The sequence below is a fragment of the Pleurodeles waltl genome, chromosome 2_2 (assembly GCF_031143425.1).
Source record: "Pleurodeles waltl isolate 20211129_DDA chromosome 2_2, aPleWal1.hap1.20221129, whole genome shotgun sequence".
In the NCBI taxonomy this organism is placed as follows: Eukaryota; Metazoa; Chordata; class Amphibia; order Caudata; family Salamandridae; genus Pleurodeles; species Pleurodeles waltl.
In genome coordinates, this window is record NC_090439.1 from 1,023,416,962 (window position 1) to 1,023,441,320 (window position 24,359).

Consider the following 24,359-nt stretch of genomic DNA (forward strand, 5'->3'; position numbering starts at 1 on the left):
ATGTCTTAAGCCGGGCAAAGCCCCTGGTCATGACGCCCTTGGTGCAGAGTTTTATTGCGTTTTCGAAACACTACTGGCCCTAGTATTGAAGCAGCTGTACATTGAATTTAGCACCACAGTATTTCTTGCCCTTACCATGCAGTTGGCAAAAATCACGGTTATCCCTAAAGAAGGTAAGGACCCCAGACAGTCCTCCCCTTGCCGCTCCATATCTCTCCTAACAGTAGACGTAAAAATCTTCACAGGCATTTTAGCCAATAGACTGGCTCCCTTCATACAAGGCCTGGTTGATCCTGACCACACCAGATTTATACCTGAAAGGTGTTGTAGTGATAACACCAAAAGACTGTGTCATCTGAGACAAGACACAGCGACCCGGCATCCCTATGCTTCTTCTGTCCATTGACACGGAGAAGGCACTTGATCTGGTTCACTGGTCATTCCTTAAGGCTGCGCTGGGCTGGGACCACACTTCCACCAATGGGTTCAATGTAGCTATGCGTCTCCCAGGGGGATGGTTCAAGTGAACGGCCTTCTAACCGGTCCCTTTCCTATAACTAGGGGCACAAGGCAGGGATGTCCTCTATCGCCTTTATTGTTCGCTCTAGATTTGGAGCCAATGGCTGAACGCATCCGTCGACACCCCGGGATTTCTAGTATTAGAATGGGCGGTAGGACACATAAGATAGCTCTGTATGCGGACGATGTACTGCTCTATTTGACAGCACCGCAGATGTCCCTCTCTGTGGTCCTTGAGGAGCTCACGGCATTCGGGGCAGTTTCGGGATGTAAGACTAACCTACATAAATCATCCATTTTGAACCTAAATATCCCAGAGGCAGAGGTGATGACCTTAAAGCCAGCCTTTTCATTTACTTGGGCAACGCAGGCAGTGAAGTACTTAGGACTGCAGGTCCTTTCTACTCCTGAATCGACGGCGGTCTACAACTATAGGGAAATTGTGGTAATGGTGCGCCTGGACCTCTCTTGATGGAACAAATATGGCCTTTCCTGGCTAGGCAGACTAGCAGCAGTCAAGATGATGCTATTGCCCAAAATGCTACATATCATGCAAACACTGCCACTACCTCCTCCACTGCAATTCCTGGATAAGATGCAGAACTGATATGGGAATATATATATATATATATATATATATATATATATATATATATATATATATATATAGTGAAAGGGCAAGCATGTTTACCCCCAAACGGAGAGCGGCCTGGGGTTACTGCACCTGATCAGCTATTATCGTGTGGCACAGCTGTGGTGTATGGTGGAGTGGTCTATCCTATCCACAGAGAAGAACTGGTGCTTTATTGACCAAGCAGTACTTGGGGCTCACATATGGAAAATACCATGGCTGCCGAAGGGACACCGTCCACCGGGGCTACTCATTTCACCTCTATTGCAGGCTACAGTGGGGGTATAGGACAAAGTACAAACACAGAAGGGTCTTTCTGCTCTCTCCCCCCAGACACCAATCATAGGAAACCCAGACTTCCCCCCCTGCATTGGCAGATTCGGGCTATGACGTGTGGCAAGAAGCTAATTTTTAACGAATTGGAGACCACTATGATGCGGATGGCCTGATAGAATTCTTCCAACTCCAGGCAGCCTTTGGTTTGCCGTCCGCGACACACTGACAATACCTGGCAGTCCGACAGTGGGTAACCCTCCCCTCAGTACGCTTCCTACGCTATTTGAGAGGTGGTTCCTCACCAGCACCTCTGACAGACGTCTTCTGTCTATAGTTTTTTGGTCACACCAGCCACACTACTCAGAACACCCGCAAGAGGTAGATGGGAGGTTGAATGCAAACACGCATTCACGGACAAGGAATGGCGTGGCGTTCTGCATCGCGCTCGTGTATCAGCACATAATACCACCAATAAGGAGTGGTTTTTACAGATAGCCCACTATTGGTATTACACACCGGCAAGGGTTGCACATTGGAAACCAGGCACCAACAACGTGTTGGAGACAGTGTGGGCAAATAGGTACATTTAAACACATTCTGTGGCAATGCCCAAAGGTAGGTGCCTTTTGGGGAGAGGTATTGGATGCCATAGATGACATGTATGACACTAAAATTCCACGCTTCCCTAGCTATGTACTATTAGGACTCCCAAATCCATTAACATATCCACTGAGATCTGTCCGAGGCAGGGCCATTACGGTGGCGTTGGAGGTGGCTAAACAACCCTTACTTTCACGCTGGGGCAAGGATTTAATCCCAACGTTTACAGAATGGCTTCATAAAATGTGGGATTGGAAGGGCATGAAGAAACGCCGACTGCGACATCCTCCCTGACACTTTTTGACAAAACGTGGAGCCCCTGCATTCTCTATCTAGTGGAAGATTTTCGCGAATTGACATGTCTTGTATATATTTGCATCCTCTGACTGATTAACGGGAATAGGCCGAACCCCTCTCCCCCCACCCAGCTCTGGCCCTAATAGCCCTAAATATTATGATAATCATCACTGTGTTCTAACCAGTTAACTTCCCTAACCTTGGTTGATATGTTTTTATTTCTTCTGTGTATTGCACAATGCTGACAAAATGCCACTGGTCTCTAGATGTAGGTGGAACATGCTGTATGTGTTGTTTTCATGCATATAATTATAAGAGATCTTAAATCTAAATATATATATATATATATATATATATATATATATATATATATATATATATATATTTATATGGGCAAATAGGGATACCCTGCCCCTCTCGACCTGGGAATGTGGGTCCCCCAGGTAGGCACTGGGACACACACTTAACAATTTTTCTTAGCAAAAGACCAGACTGGTGAGCCGGCTGGGGCCATCAATGACTGCAGCCACTAATGAATACATATGTTGTGGTGCAGCGGGTAGGCGCCAGAGAATCCCCCCCCCCCCCCCCCCTGAAAAAAAAAGGATAATGAGTGGCAGGGACAGTCATTTATAATTCGCTGCTGTGGCAGTGAACCCCGCATAATGCCCTAGCGCTTTCCTAAATAATATATTTTCTTGTTTGTTGTGCTGCTAGAAGGAGAAGGGGCACCGGCGAACATATTTTTAATGTTGCAGGTGGCTGCATGGCGCGAGCAGCATTACAAAAAACACAATACGTCTACTAGGTCATTGAATCCATGGCCCCAGGAGAGCTTACCATATTTTTTTAAAAGCACACTGAGCTGACTCTGAATGCATCTCAGCTGGAGTGCAGGAACTCCTACTGTTTGTTTCCATGGTTGAACTTTGTGTACTGCAAAATTTTAAAAATTGACCCAAAGACATGTCAATGTTTTTTAAAGAAGGCTTTAATAAAAATATTTTATCACGGGCACTATTTTTAAACATTGAAATGTGTGACTTTATGAATTACGCATTTCATTCTGGTTATTAGTGACTTTTCTGACAAAGCCAATAGGTCTGCTTTATATATGTTGATAAGCTGACTCTTTGATAAAGCCAATAGACTTAGCCACTATTATTTAGTATTTTGAGCCTTTAACAAAGACAATAGGTCTGCCTAACTAAAAATCACAATTTTTATATTGTAATATGACCTAGCCAGCCGTATGTGGTGGTTGGGGCGCAGCCCAGGCCAAAAGCCAGACCCTGCCCCTCTAGCAGCCACCGCACATGGGCAAAGACTGTGTGCAGCAGGGGGTTAGGCGCACTAGCCATGCACTACTTAATTCCTCGGATCTAACATAACTTCAACATCTTAAACGACCTTATTGATGACAACACTGCATGGCGGGGGCACGAGTTGTAGTTACTTTAGAGCACAAGTTATAGTTACTTTTGAGGACGCATTTTGATGGTTTTGCTCTTTTAAAATAGCATGTTTTTATTGACATTTTCTACTAACTATAACGTCTCCTTAACCTTTGTTTTCTTCATTGAATAAATATGTGTGTGTGTGTATATATGTGTGTAAAACAGTGCTGGTCGCCACTGTGTAGTTGTATGTAGGTCAGCTGCAATAAGAAGTGTTGTTTTGCTAATAAATTTACATCCCACCTCAGCTACTTCCTGTAGTGTTTCTGGGGGATACACCATGTTGGGGCTGATTAAAGATGAAAGGGGTATTCCCAAACCCATGCAGTTTCCATTGGAAATTCGTGACGATACAGAGAAAAAGGCTGAACAAATTACACCAAAGTTGACAGAAAGCTAGATCTTCACTTTGTAAGCATGCTTTTAGGAATTTGGCGTCAATCTCATTAGCTTTTCTTATGGGAAATTAAGGTTAAAAAATCGAGATATCCAGTGCTGCAGGTCTTGGTGGGACTTCTGCACAAGAGCTCTGATTGGCTGGCCACAGCACGAAGATTGTTGCAGCTGCCTTTATAGGACTCGGGCACTCTGCCACTGGGTCCTACAACATCTTTCGAATGCAATATAAAGAGAGATCCAAGTGAGGTGTTGCCTGCAGGCATATCGTAATAATGTCTTACTTCACGTTAAACCATACAAATACATTGTAAAGAAACAAAGGTTAAAGTGGAGTTATACATAAGAAAGGTAAATTTTGTTTAAAAAAACACAGAAAAAAACTTAGAAATTCGCTGAAAATGAACAAAGTTTACAGAAGGGCTATAAGCAGGTTTTCTAAAAATAGCAAAGCTACCGTTTTAAAACCAAATCTTCAATTCACCAGTTATAACTTGCGCCGCTACGTGTAGTCACTTTAATTTAAAAAAAACACAATCATAGCGTCTGGAGTTCCCTTCAAGTTCATTGAATGAAAAATAAAACGTGCTCATGACATGTAACATGGTTGGCTGCTCTTCGTGTGTTCATGCAGGTGACGTCAGGGTACAAAGCGAAGAGCATCTCCGCAGCACTGCCAGCGCCCTTCGTCGATCCCTTGCTGTCGCCATCTCTCATGGAGGACTCTGAACTGAGACAGCTGGTTCTGGAAATATTGCATAACCTAATTGATCGCCATGACAACAGGGCTAAGCTTCGGGGTATCAGGTATAAATACAGTTTTCAACTGTCTACGAATAAATGCTGTCGTCTGATCTCATGTCTTTGTTAGTTGGCTTGCTCAAGCATGAATGTTTATTGGTCGTGCTGCAGTTTTTATAGCGCTTGTCGTTTTTGAATTCTGTGCCTACAAAGCTCTCCTTGCTTCACCGTGCGTCTCGAATCCACTGCTACTTTGGTTTAATTGAGAAATTAGAAATTCATCTCGGTCCGTCTGATCTGTAGATTAAAAGGTTCTTTCCAGAAGTTGCTGCTCCCAATAAGCGCACAGATCCATTTCGTTTGTGTTCGTATTCCTGTTTGCTTTGCATTTTATGCAAACAAATTGTCATTTATAATGAAGTCGAAAGGTTGTCCTTGCTAGATAAGAAAGGCTGTCTGCACTGCTTCATTGCATCGCCGCCGCCCACCATTTCAGAAATAGTCTCTATAATGGTTGGTTGTCCTGCTTTCCGATATTGAGGTTTTCATATTTTGTGCTAATTGAGCTATGTTGCTGTGTTCCTGCTTGGGTTTGAACGGCTTAAAGACATTTCCTCAGTCAGACCTCTGTATCCTTGCCAGGCCAAGTTGGGGATAGAAGCTGCTTTTTCAGTTGCTCCTCTTCTGTCTTCTCTGCTCCGCATCTGGTGCGGTGCCAGCTCTATGAAAAACGGCCTTTATATGCACTTCTGATAACCCCACATCACATCACAGCATTCAATCCAACTAATGCCCTTACTGCCCTTAACTGCCAACACTGCTGAAACCAGGTGGCCTGCCACAATGGGAACCACACCGACACCCACGACCATGCGCGCAACCTGGGATTCATCCTGGACTCATCACTACTGTATCAGTGACCCAGCAAATCAACGCCATCGCTTCCTCCTGCTTCAGCACCCTCCTCATGCTTCTGAAGATCTACAAATGGATCCCCACTGAAACCAGAAAGATGGTCACCCAAGCCCTTGTAAGCAGCAAACTGGACCACGGCAATGCCTTCTACGCAGGAACCACGGCCAAGCTCCAGAAAAGACTGCAACGCATACAGAACGCCTCTGCACGCCTCATCCTGGACATCTCCCACCACTGCCACATCACAGCCCACCTGCAATATCTACACTGGCTCTCTGTCAACAAGAGAATCACCTTCAAACTCTTCACCCACGCTCACAAGGCACTGCACAACACCGGACCAGAATACCTCAACAGATGGCTCTCCTTCGACACCACGACCACACAGCTTCGCTCCGCCGACCTTGCCCTCACCACCATCCCATGGGTGATCATTCTCCCACCTCGCTGCCAAGACGTGGAACACTCTTCCCACCCACCTGCAACAGACACAGGACCTACTTACCTTTGGGAGACACCTCAAGACATGGCTGTTCGAGCAGTAGCAGCCCCGCCCTCCCTCAGCGACTTGAGACCCTTATGGGTGAGTAGTGTGCTTTACAAATGCTCTGAGTAATTGTTTGATTGAAATCTGTGTCAGTCAACAGCAGTCCAAGTATATTGAAGAATAGTCTCCATCTAAGGTGTTCTTGTCGGGGTTTCGCCCCAGTTTGAGTACTTGGAGGTTAATTTGAGGCAGTGGCTGCTGGTGGGGTCCACCAGCACTCATTTTTGGGAAACAGCATTTATTTCCACCCACCAGACATTGACTGAGAGAAAGAGATTGAACAATATACACAGGGAATAGAAGGAGCAGATGAAAAAGTTAACTGGAGGGTTCCAAGAATGAAAATATAAACACAAGTATATGAGCACCAGAAGTAAACAATTATCTGCTGCTGTATGTAGTTTCCTGTAGGTGTAATGTTAGTTGAACCTACAGCGGAGAATAAAAAGGAAGAAGGTAGTGTGAAAGAATGTAAGTGGTCCTCAAGCGTTCAGTGTATGTTTAGTACTGTAAGGGGCTGTATAGATATCTAAAGAGTGGAGGAGTGCAATGAGGCACTCTGTACGAACAGACTGACCCTCATTGTGGTTGCTTTGTAAAGTGTAGTCAGTGTGGCGTGGCGCTGAAGTCTATATATATATATAATTTCCCCTAGCCTGCACAATGTGTGTAAGTCAATTTCAGTTTTAGTTGACTTTAAGAGGTCGAGATGCTGTCACTGCACTCAAGGTATGGGTTCCAGTTTGTCTCAAAGCTTTTATAGGATTCGCTTATGTATTCGTAGTGGTGAAAATGCTGAGGCCTATTTGTCTTGAGGAGGTATCACCACAGATAGACAATGTCTAGCTATACATTTCTGATAGAGACTTCTTGCCCCAGATTCTTCAACTTTTAAATATTCCCTAGGTGTCAAACTGGATCTGGAAACTTTCCAGCAGTACCTCTGCTCGCCACTAGGTGGTGCTGTGTGGCTCTGCACCAATGCTGAGTTGCTCCAGAAATGACATGCCACTGTCCTGCACTGACATCAGTTGCTTTCATTCTGCGCTACTAGACGCAGATCCGCATTTCCCTCTTCTCTGTGAGACTGGCAAAGTCTCTACAGTGTGCAGTGGATGTCACCCCATAAAACAGCAGGTTTTAAGCCCCGGAGGGACTTTCGCAAACTAATATCTGTCGCAGATTGCCATCAGCTGTGTCTGTGGAATCTGAAGGAACCCCATTACCCAAAGCACTCAATTTACTGTCCACCAATAAACCCGAAGGCCATCTGGCACTGCAAGGGAAAACTTTCAACGCAAAGTATAAGACTCCTCACCGAGACTGGATTCTGTCTCGGGCCAAATCCAGAGTTTGGTGCCGGTCCCACTCCAGGAGTCACTTTCACACTTGGGTCAACTGAAAACCTAAAACAAATTTTTAAATAGCCAAGTCTTCAGAGCCTTCCTGACATTATGTAAGGAATAAGCAAGCCGTAGAACTTATTCCTGAGAACAGCCGCTCTGAAAGAAAAGGGTTTGCCCAAGAATGTTGAATCTTAGGCACAACCAGCAAGTTGGCTTCCGATGAGCAGTGTTTAGAAGAAAGGGTAATATATTCCTGAACAACTTTAACAAGAAGAAGCAATTAACCACAACATGGTTTCAGTGACTTGCTAAGGAAAGTTAAGTTTCCAGGTAGGTCACCAGATTTATTACTGTCTTGGCTGGAGCTGGTGGGGTTGACTGAGAAACTGAGCAAACAATCAACAGCAGCAAGTCTGGGATTCAGGAGTGCTTTATGCACAGCACCCCTGTCTTGTCATTGTTAAATTCAAGCAGCTTGTGCTATGGCCATTGTGACACTGCTGCCACACAGAGATGGAAAGGTTCCAACGTGGTGGTGCCTACCCTTTCCAGCATGATGATTAGCTGAGTATCATCCACGTCGTTCAGGCACCTGAGGCTAAACGATTTTATGAGTTTCACATGTGTCTCATTGCTGATCCCTGAGGAGCTCTTTGGATCAGGGTCATGCGCTTTGACATAAACGGATATAAATAAACTGCCTGCGATTTATCATTTTGATAGAATCTACACCAGTCTGGTCCATTGTCACCAATGCCGATCTTCTGGAGCCTGGTCAGCAGAGTAGAATGACACACCATGTCAAATGCTGCAGACAGGTCTATTAGTAGCAGAGCAGAGCATTTTTCATTGTCTCACATCATTAAAAGTCATCTACCACAAATGTCAGGGTAGTCTCTGTGCTGGGAATAAAACTCTGACTGCACCAAGTGAAGAATTTGTTCTTTTGCCAGCCACTCCAATAGGTGTTGGGTGACTTTTTCTCCACTATGTTCCTGGCAAACCGCAGCAAAGAGATTGGTCCAAAAATTGTGAGAATGGCAGGATCAGCATTAGTTTTTTTTTGATTATTTAATAAATAAGAGCACTGCCAGAGGCTTATCCCACTATACAAGAACCAGTCCACACTGTAAAGAAATATTGCAGATCTCCAACTGTAAGTGAATCAAGAGCTTCAGAAGCCACTTTCCAATGGGAAAGAGTCAAATGATCTAGTTGGGACCTTGATTTTAAAACAGAAGTGATGGAAATGAACCTGTTGAGATCCCCATTTGTTTCAACCACCAAGTACTGAAAATTCCACAATCTTTTTCAGAGGACAACAGCCAGCCTTCCTGCACTCCCCAGCAGGGCATGGGCACTGCTTCTCCTACCTGCACAACATGGTAGTCCCCACCAAGTTACAAAGTTTGCAGAATGATGGCAACCTTCTCTTTAAAAAAGAGTTTATCAGCCAACTTCTGGGATGTTATAATTTTGATTGCTGCACATTTAGGTGAGGAGACATTCTGAACAATTTTAAACATTACTGTCAGCCTCCATAATTTTGGCAGTGAGGAATGCTGATTTAGCGGCAAACACCAGCCTTTTATAATCCTTTAGGGGCCCTCTTTAATATTCCCTTTAAAATATTGGAGTAACCCATATGCCACAGCCACTCCAACTTTTTATGTCTCAGTTTAGCCTCCTCTAAACCCTGACCTCACTAGTCCTGGTGGTGGGGTCCCAACGTGACCCTGCATGGAGCCAAAACATAAAAAAAAAAAAAATTGCTGCAAATTTGCAGAGGATCTGCAAATCTGTGAGACAATAAAAAAAAAAAAAAAAAGTGGTTTCCTGCACTGCTTTTCTAAACCTCCCGGGGTGGGCCGGGGCCCAGTGGGGGATTCATTTTTAAAACATTTTTTCGAAGGTGGCGGTGTGAATCCCTGCAAAGCTGTTTTTGGCCTCGTTGGATCCAAATCCCCTTGAATTTTTTCAGGGGAAGGGGTCAGCACCCTCTCCTTCCCCCTGAGCCTCTATTCCCCGGGGGATAGGATCCGAGGGCCGCTGAACATTTTAAAAGGGAGAGAGCTGCGCGGCCCCCTTACCTTGAGCCATCAATGGCCCCAGGGGTCCGATCCCCTGGGGATGGCTCACTAGCTGTGCCCCGGGTAGCCCACTCCCTGATATTGCGGTTTCCCTGCCCGCACTGGTGTGGGCAGAGAAACATTTGTTTGCTCCCATTTGGCGGGAGTATTTTCAGAACCCCCCTCCATGCGGGACCAAACACAGTCTGCTCCTAGCTGGCGGGATGTTTGAAAATGCTCCCGCTGGCTGGGAGCAGACTTTTGATCTGTTTTGCTGCCCACACTGATGCGGGCAGGGAAACCCTTCAAAATATTGTTTCCACCCAGAAGGAGCAGAAGCATTTTTAATAAAAGGGAGGGAGTCGAGGTGGCCCCCTCCGCTTTAATAAAAAAAAACACAGCCCTGGGGAAGGGGTTCCAAGGCCCTAACAATGCTTTGGAAGAGGGACTGTGTGTGGCTCTGCCTCCCCTTTAATAAGAAGAAAGTCCCTGGGGATGGGGTTCCCAGGGCCTAATAAGGCTCAGGGAAGGGGGGGGTCACATGCCCCCCCTTATTTTTAGTAGTGGGCGTAGGGTCCCCATGCCCTAACATGGCTCGGGCAGGGCAATGGGGTCACTATCCCCTTTAATAATAATAAAAAAAATAAAAAAAAGCCATGGAGGATGGGGCCTCCCGGGCCTAAACAGACGGGGATTGGGGCAAGTGGCACCGTCCCCTTTTTGGTAAGTTTTGGCCCCAGGAGTGGGCTCCCCGGAGCCTATAATGGCTTGGAGAGTGTGGGATTGGCTGCCTTTAGGGGATTTGGCCACAGACCTGATCCGCAAGACAGGCAGTGTGGCCAACCCTCCGCTGTCCACTGCATGAGTAGGGGTTGACTGACCCTTCAGCCAACCCCCCACCGTGCTCTGCAGTGGGTTAGATATATGTATGGTAAGTAAATATTACTTTTATGTTAAAAAAAAAAAAAAACTAGAAATTTACAGAAAGAACCAAAGGTTAAAGTAACATTATAGTTAGGTGAAATGCTCAGTAACACTATAACATTATAAACTCTAAAATCCACTGAAATTCTCTAGTTATCTCAAGTAAAACTATAACTTGTGCCCTAAGGTAGCTATAACAGACACCCTTGCCATGCACTGCTAATTGACCCACATATTACATCATTCATGACATCTTATATGGCATCCTTGATTATATCACTACAACATTTGCAGTGAAATTATTGATGTGAAAACTGTGCATGGCATGGCGGGGAAGCAAGTTATAGTTACCTTAGGGCACTAGTTAACTAAAACTGGTTAATTTCAGTGGTTTTTAGTTTACGTTGTTACTGAGCATGTCACGTAAATATAACATAACATTACTTCAACCTTTTTATTTTTCTGTGTGTTTGTGTGTGTGTGTGTGTGTATATATATATATATATATATATATATATATTTGTGTGTGAAGAACCATTCTCAGCCCCCTGGAAGCAGGTACACAGTATTTTGCTATATACTTCCTCATTCAACTTCCTCCCAGAGTTTCCACTAATCTCACCCATCCCTATTTTCCCAGGTGCCCACCCTCACCTCCCTCTAAGTTCTCGGTGGCTGCTCATCAGTGCCACTGTGTTTTTCTTTTTTTACTTACTCTTACATTTAACAACAGAGATGCACACACATGACTTTGTGGAGTTGCATGCATATTAAAGCAGCACCAAAGTGGGTGTGCAGTGGTGGGTCTCCCCTTTTTACGCAAAGTCTTTGCTTCCCAGTTAGGCAACTATGTTATGGAGTGTGGCATTTTTTGATCAATACTTCTAATCACAGAGGCTTCACCAAGAAACCAGTCTGGAGCTGGAAACTTGAACATACCAGTGCTCCTGCTTTCTGGTAGGCGGTGCCATGTGACTTTGAGAGCGGCATATAAACGCCACCCTTTCTTTCCACTCCTTTGAACATGGAACCAAAGCACTGCTCTCCTTATCCCTCATTGCTTAGATTTTCAGCAAAATATTGTTTACCAGTGTATAAGGGAACTATGGTCCGTCCGTAAATTACAGGATTAGAACCATGAGGTCTGTGACAGAGCCACAAGTTATATGTGTTTAGTATTTGGGTTTGCGGCATGACTCCAAGTCATGTGAGGAAAACAACCCTCATGAAAATGAAATTTGGGATTGTGATTCAAGCTGTACATCACTGAACACCATTAGAAACTGCACAAGTTGCTTCTGAAGTCAAAAGTGTGGACTCATTGGTGTAGAGAAAGCCTTCGAGTAGGTCCAAAACGTAGAGGAAACTTGAAAGAAGCCAAATGGGACTCACCCCCCCACCCCATCCTGCTGTTTTCTGTCTTCAGAGAAGAAGGTTGTGATTGTTCCACATCTCACTCTGATCCACTGATTAGCTGATTCCACATTTTTCCCTGATGCTCCTTGTGTTTCCTGTGTCATTGGTGATACAGCAACTGTTCAAATCCTTTCGGGAGGCCATTGTGTGCATTTTTTTCACTCCTTCTGGCTCCCTCTGTTGCGTCTTCAGGTCCCAACAATCCACCACGGCCCCCAGTCAGGTTAACAACAGCTGATTCATCCTCTGCGCCATCTGTGCTTCCCAAACCCGCTTCAGGTTCTGCACCAGCTTTGTTGCCAATCGTCTATTCTGATGTCTACATCTGCACCAGATCCTTCGACTTTGGGCTCAAACTAAATTCACAATGGAGATGATGTGGATGACTTTACACCATCATTATGATTGATGACAATTTCTACATGAACGTAAGGGAGGCCAGTGACTTGGATGCTTCCCTGATACTGGATGTATTTTCCGCCCGCCTTCCATTGAGGTTTGACGTGCAGCATCCTCCACCTACATTAATACTGGGCTCAAAGGAGCATCTGGCCAATTTGTTGTAGGAATCGCAAGTTCCCTTCTCCATAGAGGGGATGAAGAGGGCACCAGCTTTGAAAATAGGGACTGGTTCTTATTCAAGCTATTTTCCCATGCTGTAGAAGGACAGAGGCCTTACATCTCTCCCCTCAGAATGCTTTCTTGTGGAAGGACAGATTAAGGATGCTCACAGTGGCCCACCTTCTATCTGCCCTGGATTCAGGTGACTGGAAGGTAGCCTTAGACTTGCATGTTGTGTATTTTCATACGCCTGTCCTGCAGTCCCACAGACATTACCTGCTATTCAGCCACGACCATTTACAATTTGCTGTGCTTTTCTTTAGCCTCACCAGTGCCCTTCGGATACTTGAAAGTATGGAAAGGCCAGTCGCTTCAGCCAAGCTGGGGGCAGCTTAGTGATAACAGGAGCCTTGATTTGTACAAGTCCAGAGACATATGGTTAGGAGCCCGCTGATTGAAAAAAGACTGGCAAAGAACACACCTCCTGTGCGTACCAAGTGAGCTGGTTTGCATGGCAGCACCCTCCATGCATCTATAGTTTGCCCATTTGCACCACTAGCTTTGAAATGCATAAAACACAACAGTGGCCATTCATTGCAGATTTTTGCCATTCCTACCTACAGCTCCACTGCAGCACCTTGCTGAAATTATCTTGTTGGGCTGGTGAATGTGATCCTCAGCTTCTTGTTCTTTACACTTGTCTGATAAGTTTGGTTAATAGGTCTGTGCTTCAGGTTTTCGTTTAGTGTAGTAAAAAAGGAAGACATCTTCATCCACAGTTTTCCTCCTATGACAGGAATAAATGTGAGATTGCTGCACAACAAACAAGCCATCATTCTTTATTTTGTGTACAATGTTATTCTTCGTAGATACTATTCTGAAGGATTGTTACTGTATCAATGTTTCTATTACTTGAGGGGTCATAGTGGCATAGTACCAGAACCTTTGCCTATCTCCTGATTTTGGATGGTAGGCAGGGAAAGTGATGCAGAATATTTGAATATGGGTTTTATTAGAGTAGTAATGCCAGCCTGGTATCCTGGGAATATACAATACTTGAAGTAAGCGAGGAGGAATCAATATAGGGAATAGTAAGCTAAATTATAGTGTCAAAATTCATTTTCTTAGTGTAGAGGTTATACGCTGAGAAATTAAAATACTCCGAGTGTGCTGCCTATTCTACATCGCACTGTGTACATAAATCAACTCAGCAATATTTGCCAGGTGCTATAAAATTGTTTTTTCCAAGAGTGTGCTCCTATGCATATTCACCTATTCATACTGTGTTTCTGATTTGCTGCTCTGGTGACAGTGTGTGTGTGTATGTATCTCTAGCAATAGCAACCAGTGAAGTAGGATACAGTTTGCTAGCACACCTGGCCATTTTACAACTATGATTTCTTAGGTCTTTAACACAATGCTGCTATTGAATCAGAAGGGCCAGCATTGTGAGATCAAGCATGATGTGTAAATAGGCTAATGGCTAAATCTGCTACTGGTTGTTGGGCTTCAATTTCTAAAACCAATTCTTTTATCATTTTCTTTCTGGTTGCTTTTTTTTACAGGATCATTCCAGATGTTTCTGATCTTAAAATAAAGAGAGAGAAAATTACTAAGCAAGATGTAAGCTTCATGAAAAAGGTCAGATTTTCTTTTTCTAATCTATTAGAAATTTGTCACTGTCCACTGACGTCCTCATACAACACATAGTCCAAAGCCATAAAAATGAATATAAGCAAAATACTGTCGGATTGTTGTCATTACTAGTTCAAGAAATGGGTTGCCCCTATTTTAAAGCATAAGTTGGATCACAGGTTTCAAAAGGGTCTTCTGTCTGCCTTGGACCAGTTAATGATTTTGACATAGCGCCTTGGGCTATGCTAAAAACCATCCCCTTTTGAGATCTCCTTGTAAGTAGCTTCAGCTAGACCCCACTTTCCTTCCCATCCTCCTACCCAACCCCTCCTAGATTTTGTAGCTTTGATTAGCACATTTTGCTGCACAAAAATTGAAATGTTCCTGTATTTTTAAGCCACTTTATTTTACTACAGTTTTTGTCTTCATACTTTTAGCACAAAACAAAGGGAATGTATTTTTGTAAGTTCAATGAACACAAGTCTACTCCAATGCATTATTTAAGGATTTGTGCAGCCAGGTCTTAATTGTGGCTGTCTTATAATTCTTCTTTTAAACAGTCCAATATCCATCTGCTGATTGTAGTGTAAAAACTACAGTGCATGGATGGATTACTTTGTGAGCGATCAACCGGCTGCTAAAATAATTTTATAAATACTGTTGCTCCCTGCATCATCTGCAGAACTAGTCTCACAGTCTTTGTGCACAACTGAAACCTGTGAAAGAACTGGTGTGCCGTCAACCACCCAACGCCAAAAGAGGTGAGTGTCAGTCACTCAGAAACTGATGTCTGACCTTCTTCTGGGACTATATGTTCAAAGTAGAGGCGAACCTCCTGATCAAGATCCCTGCTCAAAGCAGGAGTGGCCTGGGATAGGGTGCAGAGGCGTGCAGATTGAACAGGCAAACTTCCTTTAAGAATTCATTTCCTAGGTAGGAAATTGGGTTTTTGATTGAGGAGGGTGAAGACACTTTTCAAGCAACATATAGAATCCCTGTCAAGGTGAACTACAAACATCACTAAATTGACCAATGCTTAACCCTATGGTAACTTGACACAAAAGCAGTTGGGCTTACCTTAGAAGCAATGTGGTAAGTATTTTTTTAAGCAACTTTTTATTTGCATTTCCAACAAACCTTAATGCATACCTCCCTCATGTTTGTTCCTTTATGCTTCTGAGGAGAGCCCCGTGCCCTGTAAATGAACTCCTTCATTTTGGTTCCCCAGTCCATTGCCTTCCACCACTCAGAAAATGTTGGATGGGATTGGGGAACTTCATTTTCATATGATGTTGCGCTTGGCGAGGACCAATGTGCAACACCCATATACACCCGCTAGCCCCTATTCCCTCCTTTGTCCATGATCCCCAATAGGCCCACTCTGAGTGTGAATTTATTATGTCTCCCTAGCACCGAGTAAGTAATGCGCCACCAGCATGGTACAGTGTCAGGACACTGCCAGACCACGTAGTAAGCATCAGGATAGGTGCATCAGAAGCACTGGGGCCTGAGAAGTATTCCACCCCCTCCAGAGGAGGCCGGGAGAAGTACGTAGTGTGAAGACAGTATAGTTGAATGATGGATGACATTGCAATCCCTCTTGGGGACATAACACACCTCTCTCCAGTGTGCGTCATCTAGTTCTCCCTCCCAGGCCCCCCATTTCTGATTCAGAGGCCCAAATGTGTCTGGGGTGTTGCTTATGAGGGAATGGTATATTTTACACATGCCACCACAGCAAATGCTGCCTATCGGCAAGCTTGCCTCAAGCGGGCTATATTAGGGCTGATCTGTAAGGCCTGAGCAGTGGGTGGCCAGTGCATTCCTGACCTGCAGGTATTTGTGAAATTGTGTGTGCTGAAGCTGAAAATGGGTCTACAGTTCAGCAGAGGACTTCATATGGCCTCTGCTCTGATTAGCGAGATGGATCGGTAAGAGGCCTCGGTATCTGATAGAGATATCTAGCTGCAGATTCCTCACCTTAAAATTTCCCCTAGGTGTCCGTCTGGATCGGGAGATTTTTCTCAAGCAAGTACCACTGTGTGCCATTTAGTGGCTTAGCGTCCATCGTCGGCACCAGATATAACGATGCAGCTCCTATATAGTCGCCATCCCTGTGCGCTGGCGTCAGTTTCTTTTCACAACAGAAGCTCAGAGTCATAAAGAACACTGACCACTGTACCATAAAAACTAAGGCCCTAAAAGGGGAGTCCTTGTCCGTAGAAATCAGTTCGCAGAGTAGGGAGAATGAGTGGGTCAGTAAGGAATCTGCAACTAGATATTGTCTCTACCAGATAAGGCATTACCGAAGGTAAGTAACTTGTCCATCTGATAGAGACATGGCCCTGGGGACTTGTCCATCTGATAGAGACATGTGGTTGCAGATTCCTTTCCTTAGAATAGATACCCAAGCAGTACCATCCTCAGAGGAAGGTCTACAAACCAAGATCATAACAAAGTCCTGCAGGACCGAGCTGGGAAAGTGCCCTTCCCTACGACCCGAACTATCCAGACAGTAGTGTTTGGTAAACGTATGCAGATAAGCCCTGGCCGCTGCCTTACAGGTATCAAGGACTGGAACTTCGCATGCTAAAGCGTGGTCGCAGTTTTATCTCTGGTAGAATGAGCACGCAAACCCTCATGGTGTTGCTTCTTGGCCAGTGCATAGCAAATTTTTACGCGGAGGACAACCCACCTGGAGATGGTCCACTTCTGCACTGCCTGACTGTTGCAAAAATGGCCATCTCTAAAGGGTCACCCCAAACGTTTTGCCTTCCTCCCCTTTTTCTGACCTCATTTTAATTGGCTTTAAAATTCTGGACACTTTACCAAGTGCATATGCTCTCTCCCTAAAAAACATGATAACATTGGCTCATACCAAATTGGCATATTTAGACCCTGGTAAACTGCACTACATGTGCCTAGGACCTGTAAATTAAATGCTACTAGTGGGCCTGCAGCACTGATTATGCCACCCACACAGGTAGCCTCTTAACCATGCCTCAGGTCTGCCATTACAAGGCCTATGTGTGCAGTTACACTGCCACTTTGCCTTGGGATTTAAAAGTACTTGCCAAGCCTTAGACTCCCCTTTTTCAAAATATGTCACCCCTAACGTAGGCCCTAGGCAACCCACAGGGCAGGGTGCTATGTAAGTAAAGGTCAGGATGTGTATGTATGTTTTTTACATGTCCTGGTAGTGAAAACCTCACAAATTTGTTTCTCACTACTGTGAGGCCTGCTCCTCTCATAGGCCAGCATTAGAACTGCCCTTATATACTCAAGTGGTAGATTCTGATCTGAACGGAGTAGTCCTGTCATGTTTAGTATGGCCAGAAGGGTAATAGAAAATCCTGCTTACTGGTAAAGTTGTATTTAATATTACTATTTTAGAAATGCCACTTTTAGAAAGTGGGCATTTCTCTACGCTTACTGCCTTTTTTGTCTTACAGCCTATCTCCAAACCACATCTGGTCTGTATTGAGAGCTCCCCTTGTGCATTCCAACCAGACAGCCATAAACACATGACACTTAGTCACATCTCCATTCATCTGCATACTGAATGGGTCGCTCTGTGCAGAAAGGGTGGAGGGGCTCACCCGTACACTTCAAAGGCCAGTGAACTGCCCTCACACAAAGGACTGATAACACCTCACAGTGATCCTGGCAGACCGGAAAAGGGGAACATTTGCTTTTCAAAACCACTTCCCCCCACATCCAAGGCATTTTTTGGTATATATAGTGGGTCTGTGACCCTCAGAAATTAGACACTTCTGGACCTACACCTGAACTTTGTCAGAGGGACTGCCTGGCTGCTCAAAGGACTCATCTAGACTGTTTTGGTGAGAAGGACTGCTTCCCTGCTTGTTGCCATGCTACCTGCTGGCCCCTGTCTCTGCTGGAAGGAGTCTGCCTACTCCACAAGTGCTCTCCAAGGGCTTGGACTGAGCTTGCCTTCTGTTCTGAAGTCTAAGGGCCACGAAGACCTCACCCTAGAGAAGAGTATCCCTGTGCATCAGAAAATCGACGCAACGCCTGCAGAAATCCATGCAGCACCTGCTTCACGGCTGAAAAATCACTGCATCGCCTACCGGATCGATGCAGCACCTGCTCCTTCTTACCAGCGCGTCCAGGATTTTCAACGCATTGTCCCTGGGCATCAAAATATCCTGTAAATTGGCGCCTCACCTTGCAGCGTGGAAAGGAACAACATATCGTATGTGCCACACTGGAAAATCAGATGCAACACTTTATTTTTCGACGCATCTCCTTCTTTGCGACCCCATGCATTATTTTTTTCGCAGCCCAGGTACTGTGTGGTACAAGGATGCATCCACAGATTCTTAAGGATTGAGACTCATTTAAAACTTTTAAAAGTGATATCTTGACTTGTGCATATTGGATTGTGTTGTGACTTACCCTGACTAGGATTTTGGTCCCTACTTGGGTAAGGGTGTATACCTCTGCCAACTAGAGATCCAGTTTCTAACACCGATCTTTCATCGCACCCACATAATCAACAAAGAGTTGAACATCTACCCGTAACTCTTTTGTACAATCAAGGTAGAAAGCCAATGCCCTTTTTGTGTCCAGGCGGTGGAGTCTTTCCTCTTCCTTAGAAGGATGTTTGGGTGCGTAAAAAGTAGGCAATAGTTGTCACATTATTCACGTTTTTATATAGGTTTTCACATTCTTCATTGAGCTGTGCCAGTATCTGTAGGATTGGCGCATTCCGATTTCTCTGTGACCCTAAGTTTCTATTTTTCATCTTTGATTTAATTTAACAAATCAATATAGTTTGAGTTGTTGTTGTTGTGAGGTTGCTTTAAACCACTTTGACTAATGTACCTAAAAACAGTGGTTTAAATAAAGGAAAACCTCAGGATAGCAAAAGAGGTGTTCTGGTGACATGGATCATTTGACTCCTGTACAGTGCCGCTCCTTGTAAGCATTACCTCCTTTACACTCTGTCCTACCACTCCAGCGATCTCACCACTCTCTACTAGCACTTATTACTTAATTTTCCCTGTGCTTTGTCCCCCTGGAGACTGTTCTTTGTACTAGCATGTTCTCCATAGACTCACAGCCAGGATCATTTATAAGGTACCTATCCAAATGCACTGATTTAACCTCTGGAAGCAATATAGGTGCCATCATCATGTAATAAAATTGTATTTCTTAACTTATGCCTTGTCCAAAGCTTTACCTTCCCAGATGCCCTCATGCAGAGCCACAGGAACTCCTATATACCGCCCTCTCTGTAGGCCCTAAGGCCTTTTACTCCTGAATGTCTTAATTAGTTGTGCCTTTCCTGCATAACTACTCTACCTCTATAGATTTCACTCCTGCATCCCAGTCCGTCCATTTTCTCAAGAGTGTTTTCATATATCTTGTACAGTTTTAGATATGAGACCCAGCAGCCTGAATACGGGATTCTTCTTTTCGTTCAGGTATGAATTCAATTCATGTTAGCAAAAGATGAATACATTTCTCCAATGACTTCAAATCTGGTGTTCCAATGTTCAGTTATGACAGTCTTTGAAAAAGTTACATTTTAGAACAGTGCTGGATTTAAAAATGGTATAATTCTTCAATGAGAAATCTAACAAACACTAACAAAGCCTTTAGGCTCACTTTATATATTATGTGCCTACATTCAAACATATTACATGCATCTAAACATATTACATGCATTTAAACATATATACATACAATCAACCATCAAAGCAACCCTGCATATAAGTACCGAAGCACACAGACAGACACATACTATTCATTCATGCAGTAGACTTCTGTTGTGACCAGATCCTGTACACCCTGCAGCCACCTAAGCAGACCGTGCCCTGGCAGAACACAAATATTCCTAGGCTCCTCTTTTGCTACTGCTGTGATGGCAGAGAGTAGGAGAAGCAGTAACTTTGATTGGGTGGACACATTGCCTTTGAGTTGGTTACCTGGTGTGGCATTCTGGAAAAGCCTGCTGCGGTTAAGTATCATCCTGCCCTCTTGGAAACACACCAGCTTCTCCAGTATTGGATCTTTCGTAGATTCACATGCTTGAATCATAGCTTTAAAGTCAAGGTTGAAGATGGAGTTAAAGGGTCAGATTTTACCTCAGAAGGAAAAGTATTTTTTCTTTTTCTTTTTATGAGGAACCTTTGGAAGCCTCGTGGTGCATCTTTTTAAAGGCATTTTTATGTCCTGCTGGTCACCCCTGCTTTAAAAAAAATAAAAAAAATAATGTGAGGCAGTGGAACTCTCACTGTCTTCCTCCTCAGATACAACAACAGTCTTAGTTGATATTATTTGTAGCCACAATAACAACCTCCCCCTCTCTGTCCTTGAGTATTTCGGTAGAAAATGTTCTGCAGATGTTGCAGTGTTTTACCTTGTGATGTGGATGCAGGCCAAATAAATGCAGTCTTTATGTGGATCTTCAGAATGCAGCCTTTTCTTACCACAAGGTCTAAAGAGTCATTTCTTAGAAGGTTCTGACATGGTGACACAGCAGTAGAAATTTGGACATACAACAACTGAGTGAAAGCTGAAGAACTGAGCAAAGCTCAGGGAGACTTCCTCTCACACGATGTGCGGTAGAAAACCTGAGGGATTCAGCCTCTCTTGGGAGCCTTTTACAGCCTGATTGCTTATAGTTCAAGTTTGGTCCTTTTTTCAAAAAGGACATAGATAAACTATTAAAGTGGCTGTTCATTTCCATTATGAACTATGGTAACAATATTTACTGCTTTATTATAGTACCGTGGGGCTCCCACTTCAACGACGGGGAGTGATTCAAGCATGTGAATGTATAAAATATACCAATACTGGAGAACCGTAGTTACAGGTTAGTAACTCATTTTCTTCCAGACAACTCAGCATGCTTGATATTCGTAATATGCATTGATGCCTGATTACTTTATGTACAGACACACACAGAATATGAGCACATCATCCATTTGATCTGTGGAGTTGGCCCATTTATCATAACATGATGTCAGATACACTGCCCAACACTTATATATGAAGATATGTTGTGGCCTGTTACCTCGTGGTGACAATTCAGTTTCTGTACGGCCTTCATTTGCTTTGGAGGCCAGCTTCTAGTTCCTTGCAAGATACTTGGTTTTTTTCCTTGGATTAAAATAGACTATAAATGAGATTGTGGCCTTGACTTTTGCTTCCTGGTCTCCACTGTCATCATCAGTTTTATTGAAAGCATGAGGAAGTTGCACGGTGGCAATTTTTGTCATGCAGCCTTGGAGGTGGGCGTCACAGAACATCTGTGAAAACCCTTCTATTTCCTTTCCTACAATATTGAAACTTTTGTTACATATTAAAATTGTTGATGTGTTTGACTTGCTGTACTGCCTCCCTATCCACCTGCCAATAATGGGAAATCTAATCTCCTGTTTTGGCTGGCAGGCATGATCTTTGTTCAGTTAGTGGTGTGTTGTCCATTTCTGATATGTATATTTATCTGTTTCTGTGTTCCCATAATCCCATGTCACCAGTCACCTGTAAGTCCTGATATGTTGAGTAGGCTCCATACACACCTGATACAATGGATGCTACAATGCTACCATTTATGTCAAGTGATGGCTTTGTTTAAAGTGAGCCTGCAGGCCAGCTTCTAAGAAACCACCATGCTTCTGGACAGAGTTATCACAATACACATGCTTCTAGACAAACTGGTCTCCATTGTTCTTTTCCCAGTTGATCAGTGATTTTTAGATCCTGTCACAATGACGTTGACCCATTTGTGCCACAATGCTGTGTATGCTACAGAGCTGCCTATGTTTTCATAAAACACCTGCACCATAGTCTCCTCCATTTTATGTCCAAGCCTATTTCTCACCACTAAACATCCATGGTGATTTTAATCATTGCTATTTGTGGGAAAGAGAGGACAGCCACCTGGTTTGACCATTCCTTTGTTTATGCCATAATCATACAATTAATTTAAATCAGTGTTTAATGTATGCTGCACTTGATATGAACAAGTAGTGGAAGTACTCCAAATAAACAAGATCTAAGTGACTTTGTTTTGGACTTTCGTCTAATTCAATTTGCTGATGGCTGAGGTTTCAGAGTTGGAAAAAGCTAGACGTAATAGTCTTCCATTGCTTTTTAGTTCTTGCTAAAGTCTGCTTTTCCTGTGGACCTGGAGACCTGGTGGTGGTAGACCTGTTGTTGCCAGTGCTTTAAGATATACTTAAATTGGACTTTGAGGTGGGCCCTTTCTCAGGATTTGATGGCCTGCTTCTCTGTATCAGCTTCATGCTGCTTTTTCAATGGCTTTCCTCTCTATCGCTGCGTTTGTCCTTCCCAGAGGAGTATATTAATCTCACCTTGTTTTTGTTAGTCGAGTTGCATCTGTCCATTTTTGATGCAGGGGAAATATTTTTACTTTAGGATTGCAAGATTTAGCATTTGACTTTTTACACTGAGGTTTTGACCTTTCATTTTTCGCCACGTTTGTCTGCATCTCCCTGCTGCCTCTCAGCCCGTCATCTTTCCATTGTGTGATGACTCCTTTTTGCTCTCAGCGCACTCTTGCATCCCTACCCCATTCCCATTTGTTGTCTCTTTGCTTCAGCCCCATCCCACCTCCTCACTTAATCTTACCCTTGCCGTCTCTAGCCTACTCCCACCTTGCCATTTCTCGGTGCTCCTGCTTTCTAGCTGCTCCCTAACGTCGTTTTTTCCCTCACCTCCTTTTTTTCATCTCTAGCCTCTGCCCTTGCTGTGTCTTCCCTGTTTCCCAAGTCTCCCACAGGAGCTTCTGCATACCCTTACACTCTGCGGTATGGTGCCAAACATTGGTATCAGAATAGCATTTGAAGTAAATATCGATTTCTAAATATTGCTTACAAGAATATTGCCACATTGAAGTCTATAATAAAAATCTACACCCGGCGGGATGTTATTTTTGTGAGACATTATGCCTGACAACTGTATTATGATATACAACCCGTCATTGTGATTACTGATCAGCAATTTTACAAATGTCATCTCCTCCCTCTCTCCGCCTATCTTGTCATCTCTGTCTCTGCTCCAAGCGGAAAAGATTGGATTTGCCATGGCTGTTAGGTTTGCAGCCAGGACATCAGAATTTCTCTGACTCTGCTGTTGTCCTCATTCTTGTCTGGGCAATCCTTTTAGTCAGCTCTTCTTGACAGATACTTTAATTAATTTCGTGATCAATTGGTTTGCACCAGATTAGCTTAAAGTGCATTTGGTGAAACGACTTTTGAAGAAACAATGTACTCCCTGGCATACTGTGTAGTTGTTATTTGATTACTCTCTTCCTAGCTAATGTCAGGTGAAAGATGGGTTGTCCAATTGGTATCATTTCATTTTTTGCAACCAGTTTATTTAAGCTTTCATCCAGTACATGGGATGGAAGTAAAGATGTGTAGTTACATCTTGGCCTTGGTCATTAAAGATAAGGCCTGTTTACTACCCTTGTTTGGCTTTTCTGCTTTCTTCTGCATGGTGGCCCATAACACATTGGTGCCATAGATGCGGCTCCTTCCTACGAGTAAGACTTCAGCTATAAGGATAGGTACTTGTAGGTCAGTTATGAAGGAAGTTGGAGGTTTCTGCATGTGTTTCTCTTTCCCCCAGTTGGCTTAATATCTGGGTGTTATCTTGTGATAGGTGTTGACGATTGACCCCCTGCTTTGCTATTCCTTCACCACTGACTACAGATATATCTGGATGTGGATGACACTGCACTTCATTAATATATAGTTGTTTATTGTTTGTCGGTCATTGAAATAAGAATTACTAACAATACTCTTCAGCTTAACACAAGTAAGATAATATTCAGTTTTGAGCACCTAAATTTAGGAGCTAGACCCTCACTTAGACTGGCGTTGCAGAAGGTGTTTTCTCTCAGAGCAAGTATCAAGCCACAGATTAAGAACCTGAGATGGTGCCTGGAATATAACTTTAAGTCCACAACTGGGGCACTTTTCTTTAAGTAATGAAGCAAATTCTGCCCCAGTGAAGTTATGCAGAGACTGA

The 24,359-nt window shown here is 43.8% G+C and overlaps 1 protein-coding gene across 2 annotated transcripts in view; it reads left to right on the forward strand.

Annotated features, from left to right (window-relative positions):
* The window catches only part of EFR3A (EFR3 homolog A), a 1,082,041-nt gene that overhangs the window by 806,940 nt on the left and 250,742 nt on the right, over positions 1-24,359 (forward strand). For both annotated transcript variants that reach the window (XM_069220764.1, XM_069220765.1), the window contains exons 14-15: positions 4,811-4,983; positions 14,261-14,336. In XM_069220764.1, the coding sequence (XP_069076865.1) occupies positions 4,811-4,983; positions 14,261-14,336 (249 nt within the window). The remainder of the gene's footprint in view (positions 1-4,810; positions 4,984-14,260; positions 14,337-24,359) is intronic.